This window comes from Bactrocera tryoni, chromosome 4, assembly GCF_016617805.1.
Source record: "Bactrocera tryoni isolate S06 chromosome 4, CSIRO_BtryS06_freeze2, whole genome shotgun sequence".
Taxonomy (NCBI): Eukaryota; Metazoa; Arthropoda; class Insecta; order Diptera; family Tephritidae; genus Bactrocera; species Bactrocera tryoni.
In genome coordinates, this window is record NC_052502.1 from 31,227,311 (window position 1) to 31,235,349 (window position 8,039).

Below are 8,039 nucleotides of genomic sequence, written 5' to 3' on the forward strand. Positions count from 1 at the left end.
AGAAAATTGCGTTTTGGAAAATCATTTTTGACATGCAAAATTATTTAAAATGCGGGTTGACGTACGAAGTAACCTTGAAATTAAAAATTATTCCCGAATCTACTGTGACCAACCTCAGTGCTTTTGAAATTTGTAATTTCACTTACATTTCTCTCAGTGTACTTCTGCTAAAAACTAGTGTATATATGCTTGAAAGCTAAAGTTTTAGCACTTCTTTTAAAAAGCAAATGTTTTACTATTTTCAGTCGTTAAAGCAAACATTACAACACCAAACTGCTGGTATTTTCAATTGATAGAGTTTAATGTTGTCTTGCATTTGACGAGAAATACAATATCAAAACAAACCCAGTCGTGCGTTAAAAAAGACGCATTGGTTTGGTCTGTTTCGCTCCAAAAAATGTGTTGTAATAAATAAGCGACCAAAACAGAAACGCAATCGATAAATATCAATATACAGAAGAAAGAATCTTTATGCTGGTTGCTGTTGTGAAAAACCATTAGCATTCAACAGTTGTCTGGCGTCGAGTTAGGTCTGTTATTTCTTTCTGGCTTCGTTAGCCAAAAATGTCATTGCAGTCACGTATCACGAATAGTTTGGAAAATAAATAAAATAATAGATTTAGAGAAGAAAAGAGGTGGGAATGTAGTTTTACCGGTTGCAAGTCTTTCCCTTACTTTTCTCTCTTCTCGTTGTTACGCCTTGGGCTAAGACCAACACTTACAAAAAGGTACAAAGTCTTCGGTGCATGTATACACTGTACGTATGTATTAATGTTAGTTTGACAAAGCCATTTAAGTACAACAGGTCCCAAAAGTCTGCTGCTTGTATGTGGCAGCAACAAGTTGCCAAATATCAGCCGGCAGATACATACAACAGGCTCAACTTTTGTCTGCATTCTTACGTTCTTTAAACGTTCGTACGTATGTATATTAGGATTTTTTTTTGAACTATTAATTTTTTTCAGTCCCATCACGAAATTTTCTTGGAAATACCCTAAAAAAATTCCCTAAAAATTTTAGCCCTTAATATTAACATTAAGAACTGGACTAAGGCTAGTAAAAATTTTCCATAGAAAATACACTACAATCGTGATTTTTTATCTTTAAATTCCTACAGATTAGAGGTATTTTATGGCATCGCTTTGACTTTAGGCGCATATTTTTCAGAATTGTTCACTCTACAAAAGTGCCCAGTGCTCACACCGGCGAGGTAGTACAGGGCTCTAAACCTGATTTTTCCACGAAATTCGGATTTTTTTTGTATATATCTCGTAAATGACAAGAGCTATAGAAAAAATGTTCATGACAAACTTGTAGGAAATTTTATTTGCTACAGAAAAGATCCGCTCTCAAAATCGCTGTCACTAATATTTCTCGAGATATTTGGCTTTTTATGTAAGTCTATATGGAATTTTCATAGATTTTTTATTTATTTATTTATAATATTTTTTATTACATACAGTGGTAGACATTCGTATAAGCGCACAATGAAATTTTTCGAAAAAGCATATTTAAAGCAGATTATTTCGAAAAAAAGATTTTGATATGTCAATTACTGTAATGCTATATTATATACCAATGACTGGCGCCAGTAAGTCGGCATGTAACGGTACTTGCTTAAGTAGGCAAATCACAATAAAAGAAGCATCCCAGTAGTAACGTGGACATTCGTATAAGCGCATGTTAGAAAAATACATATTTTTTAAAAGAGTAGCTGCAGCGTAAATTTTTTTTGCTTTTCATTAGACGGTAGATAATAAATAAAAGGTAAAGTGGGCTTTTTAGTGTAAAATTTTGTATTTACATGTATTTAATTGGTAATTTAGATCATGCCTAAAGGATCTTATTTGACGCAAGAAGAACGGGTGTCAGTTAAATTGTTAAAGGAAGAGAAGTACTCAAATCGTGCGATTGCAAGGAGAATAGAGAGGTCTGAGAACGTAATCCGTAATTTTTTAAAAAAAGGCAGTAAGTATGGAATAAAACCGTCAACAAAGGGTAATCAAAAACTGACACTCCGTCAAAAAGGGCAAATATTCCATGAAGCAACAAAAAATAAACTAAATTGCAGCCAAATTAAAGCAAAATTAGAGATCGACGTAACACCTCGTCAAATCGCCAGGGTGCTCAACACTTCCCCGAACGTTAAATGGACGAAATTGAAGAACAAGCCACGTTTAACAACACAACACAAGCAATAACGGTTAAGATTTGCTAAAAAATACATGTCCTGGAAAAAGGAGTGGCAGAGGGTTATTTTTTCGGATGAGAAAAAATTCAATTTAGACGGACCCGATTGCTACAGTTGTTACTGGCACGATCCAACCATAGAAAATGTGGTGCGATCGAAGCGAAATTTCGGAGGCGGGAGCGTCATGGTTTGGGGAGCATTTTGCTATGATTCTAGGCTTAACCTGGTACCCATAATATGCCGCATGAACTCCACAGCGTACACAGATCTACTCCAACAAAACCTTATTCCATTTGTAAGGCAAGCAACGGAAATCGAATATGTATTCCAACAGGACAATGCCTCGATACATGCTTCTCGGCAAACAAAGGCGTGGTTGGAGAGCCAAGAAGTGCCTTTACTTGATTGGCCGGCATGCAGTCCGGATTGTAACCCCATAGAAAATCTGTGGGGTGTAATGGCAGGGAAAGTTTACGGCAATGGGCGTCAATACAGCAACGTCAATGAGCTTAAAACTTCAATTCAGCAATGTTGGCTTGATTTGAGCGGAGATTTGCTCAAAACTCTTGTTGAGTCTATGCCAAGTCGCATTTTTGCTGTTATTGAAAACCGGGGTGGCCATACCAAGTACTAAGATTAAGTTAAAGTATCGAGTTTTATTTTATTTTCCATAAGATGTGGAGTGCGCTTAAATGAATGTCTCCTTAAAAATCCAGATTTCTTTAAAATTATGTTAAGTTTTTACTAATTACTGTTGAGTTGATAAAAATTTTAAATTAACTGTAAGACAATAAAATGAATAACTTTCAATATTTAAATGCAACAATTAAAGCTTTTATTTATTAAAAACCCAAAATATATGTGTGCGCTTATACGAATGTCTACCACTGTACCATCTGTGAAAATTCAGCTCAGCTTCAAAGATTTTTGTTTTATCTTTGACTGAAAATGGGTTCCACGGCGCAGCAGTTTCAGTTTGGGGAATAAGAAGAAATCACACGGCGCCAAGTCTGGTGAGTACGTTGGTTGATCGATGGTATTCATTGCGTTTTCGACTTTAAATTCGGTCACAATCGTAGCTCGATGCGATGGTACATTATCATCATGTAAAATCCATGAATTATTCTTCCACAACTTCCGGCCGTTTTCGACGGATGTTCTCACGCAAATGCCTCAATACGGCTTATTGACCCTGTCTCCCTCTTGAACAAATTTATAATGACCTCGTGTTTTTGTTTTTTTTTTTTTTTGGTTTTGGCTCGTGTTTTCTCCGATGACTGTTGACTTGTTTGCATGTTAAACTCATAAACCCATGTCTTATTGGCAGTTAAAATGTTCTCCATTAATGTGGGAACGAAATTCACATGATCAAGCATGCCCAAAGAGAACTGTTTATAGTACTCTTTTTGAAAAAATTTGATCAGGATGAGTCGAGCAAGAATACGTTTCATACCCAAAATATCCACCAAAATCATTCAAACTCTTGTTTTCACTCTAACACTTGCCTGTTGATTTTCAAGCACCATATCCTTCACTTTTTCAATATTTTCATGAGTTGAAGAGGTTGAATGACTGAAATTCCCGAAATTTGATTAGAAATACAAAATTTGAGATAAATTCTTGTTCGATATTTTTATCCATTGTAAAAATCAATACTGAGGGGTAACGACTTAAGCAGCTGCTGTAAACAAACTGATTGGCAAATCGAGCTCAAATTTTGTACAGTAATTAAGGATAGTCCTGTTATCTTAGCAAAATACTTTTTTGTCACATTGTATAATAAAGTTTTGTTTAGTACTCAAAACTGCTGATTAAAGCGATGGCCGCGAGTTGACACATAAGATCAGGTATTAAACCTAGACATCCTAGTTATTTTCATTATATGTGACCTGGTCTACGAAAAGGGAGCTAACGTGCGAAAACTAGTTTTCTGAGAAACAGCTGTTACATCTCATCTTCCATCCGAATCAACTAAAAAGTGAAAATTGATTTTTTGACACCTCAGCCCCCTTTCCGTAGACCAGGTCACATATATAATATTTTACATATATGAAGTATTTTCATGATAGAAATTCCCTTAGGGTCTAACTTATGTTAAAGGTATGCTACAGTAACAGCTAAAGGGGGTTGTTAACATAGAAATTTTATAAACTAGGTTAAATATTATGGAATTCCAAAAAAATTCTCAAGAAGTATTTCATAAAGTTTTTCGATGTTATTATATTATTAACCGAGAAGGATGGAGGAAGCAAGCTTTCGATGACTTCACGACCGTTACTGAACACTTTGTGCCACTTAAATGCTTGTGTTATGATAAAGTTGACTCCTTCTACAATTTCTTCAAGGTTTCGCAGTTTACAAGGACCAGTTTAGTTAAAAAGTTTTTACAGAAGGAATTGAGATAAGACGGTATCCTATCCAGTATATCATTCTTTGAAGTTAGTCCTTATAATTATGGCGACTTTTTGTTTTATTAATAATTATAACATATTTTATGTAAAAGGTGATCCTTTTCGAGGTTCCCTACTTTTTTAAAGAAAAAACACAGAAACTTCAAATTCACTGGGAAGTGGTTATTATCATTCAAAAGTACATTATACGAGTATGGCATTTATTGTTTGAAGATTATCTCTTTCAAATGTTTGGCAATAAAACCTTTTTCAAGCTGCTTTAAGCGCATATAAGTATAAGTAATAGCTTACTAGAATTCTTACTAGAATAACTTGGTATGCGTCTGCTTTAATGAAGTTGTTGCCAATTTATAGTATCGCTGATACATCAAAGAGTTTAGGTATTTATATGCCAATTATGGTTAAGATGACCGTGTTAGAAATGATTACACAAAAGGTATGTAAACATGTTCTTCACCGTGCTGTGGTTACTTGATTGGTTTAATGAGGGTTACCATTTAGCTCAGATTTCATCAAGTGTTTAAAGAAGCTTTTAATTGGTAATACAGGCATCGATTTCTCTAATGATTACATTTAGTTCTAAGACTTAAGTTAAATTTTTCAAGGACTGACTTTTTTTATTTTCAACTGCCACTTGCAAGTATTATAGTTCACTGCTTTTAAATGCCGCAATCCTTTTTCTCGGATACAGAACCTTTACCGATGTCAGCATTGAAATCCAAAGTAAGACTTGTGGTAAATTTAAAACAGAGAGCAGAGCTTAGGTCATGTAATCATAATATACTGTAGAGGAGTAGAAAATATGAGAAGAATCGACAAAAATCATTAAGAAGGTTAGTAAACATACATAGAGGTTGAGCACCAGCTCCATTACGAGAGATCATTGAGATCGAAATTACTATTTTCTTTCAACTATTTCTTAATATGTGGAAAAATCGGCAGTATTTGATCTGAAAATTGAGTATACATGACACGAACTGCCTGACATAACTGTTACTAACGCAGATCAAACCGTTTTGTTAAATTTATTAGGATAAAAATGAAAAAGTTAGTACTATTATTATAGGACAGTAACCCTTTCGCTCAAGCTGGTGAACTTAGCAATACATAAAAGCTACTAGAGGCAACCAGTACTCAGTAATTGGACCCATAATGTTGTATAATCCACTCTTAATATGAAAATGAAGAGGTGGAGGAATATACTGAAGGTACTGTATATAGGTAGGCAGAGTGGGTGGCGATGGCCTTTAGGAGATCTATTGTATCGTATCGAGTTACTAACTGATTAACTGATAATAGATAATCCTCTCACTATAAATGTCTTCAGAAAATTTAACAAACCGCATCAATGATCTTAAAATCATAACAGAAATAGATGAAATAAAATAAAAATTTAAATGAAAATCTGTTGATTTAAGCATACACAGCAACACTGTTATGCACACCGTTTTTAGTGCCGCTAGACCAGCTAATTCTTTTCAATGCTAAACACTAGAAGTTAGTAAGGGAGAGCAGCGAGCGCATGCTAGTTTCTAGCCGCCTATCACACACACAACGATAGCACGGTGCACTCGTATATACCGCTAAGTCGCTCCGAGCAAAGTTGGCAAGCGGCGTTGAGTGGTTTGGTGGTCACAGCGAAGCCCAGAGTGAGAGCCAGGTTTTTACATTGACCCAAATGCATGTGTTTGGCAAGAGAGTAAAGTCATGTGAAATGCACACAAACACAAATGAGCCAATCTGGAACCAAATAAAGTGACGTTAAGTCAGGCTGAGGGAGACCGAGTTTGGTAGGGAGTCGGTCGGATGGTTGGTTGGCCAGCATGTGAATGTAGGTGAAAAGCAAACGGCCAGAAACGTCAGTTCCCAATTGACATTTGTCGGTTTTACTCTGTGTTTTCATTTACTTTTGACGTTTTGAGGTTTGCTATTGACGTTTTCTACGGTCATCGCCGTGCCCATTGCGTCCATCATTTGCGCGAGTTGTGTGTGTTGCTTTGTGAGCCGAGCCAAGCTGTGCTGTTTTGTTTATTCCAAAGTTTCGTAATAATATTTGTCTTATTTATTGTTGTGCAGTGCTTAGTTAATTACTTAAAATTTATTATTCGAGCTGCCGTTGACCTTTGCTTGCTTTACGCGCTAGTGCTATAAAATTCACAAACAAAAACAAAACCAACAAAATGTGTTCAATTAAAATCGTGGTACAAATTTTACTAATCTGCGTCGCGTTAAGTGGCACGGCGTTGGCTATAAATTGCTATGTCTGCGACGCCTCTGACACCAAAACACCCTTCCAGTGTGGTGAATGGTTCGAACGCTTCGACGATCCCGATATTCAGCCACAGAACTGTTCCAATGTGCACGAGGCAAAGTATTGCATTAAGCACATTGGACGTTACGAGGGTGGCATCGGTGCGAAACGCTTCTGCTCTTCCAAGGATTTGGGCAACTACTGTGATTATGTGAAGAACAAAGGCGATCGCATGGATTATCGCTCCTGCATCTTTACCTGCGACACGGATGGCTGCAATGCAGCGGGTGGCATGAGACCGTGGTTAGCTGTAATCGTCGGGACTTTACTTTTGGCCAGATTTTGGCATTGCTGAGTAAGCTGGCGCTAAGCTATGCGCATGAGTAACTCGAAATATTTAGTTTTAAGCTTCATAGTTCCACATCTTTGTAATTAGCTATTTTATAATTAATTTGTGGTCTGTAAGAAAGTGCCTTCTATTTTTCAAGTCTTACGTACAATTAGTTTACAGTAAACAAAAATTTATACTTAAATTTGTTTTAAATAAAATGTTTACTCTTGAAATTTTTTGTGTATTATTTTTACTATATTTTATCTTCTTCTTCGCTTAGTTGTACACGCCTAGATTTACTTAGCTCTCTTGTAACTCCCGCTCAGTGACGTCATGTCAATGTAAGGCTTGTAGTTCTGTGTAAGGCGTGCGTTTTGACTTAAGCCGGGTTTACTCAATCACTCAACCACTGTGCCGCTCTTCAGCTCACTCTCTTAGCCAGCTCAGTGTGTCGTTTGTCGGTACTCAGTCTCTTTCTCTTCGTCACTTCTAAATCTTTATCATTACACTTGTATTATGAATTGGTTCTTATAAAAATGCTAAAACTTTGTAACTATCAGAGATGCTTTTGCTGACTTAAGGTTTCTCAATTGACGCAATCTTTAATTATTTGAACGTTTGACCTCGAGCGGATTGTTGATTGCTGCTTTAATTGGCTCATGCTTGTGCCCTTTATTATACTATAGAATGTTCTTTACGAAAAATACGAAAAACAGGGTGTTGCACTGCTATATGAAGATTGTATTTCTTTTTGTTTTAAATTAGCGGTAGAATTCTATTATGAAGTTGTTTTATATCGAGGTTTTCGATTTCTTTTGCATGGCCATCATGGGCACGCTTGAAGAAGCCTCGATG

At 36.1% G+C, this 8,039-nt stretch overlaps 1 protein-coding gene across 1 annotated transcript; it reads left to right on the forward strand.

Moving 5' to 3' along the window:
- The first annotated feature begins 6,485 nt into the window (after window positions 1-6,485).
- Window positions 6,486-7,381, forward strand: LOC120773374. The gene has a single exon (XM_040102203.1). The coding sequence runs from the start codon at window positions 6,783-6,785 to the stop codon at window positions 7,206-7,208; it is 426 nt and encodes a 141-aa protein (XP_039958137.1). The 5' UTR covers window positions 6,486-6,782; the 3' UTR covers window positions 7,209-7,381.
- The last annotated feature ends 658 nt before the right edge of the window (window positions 7,382-8,039 follow it).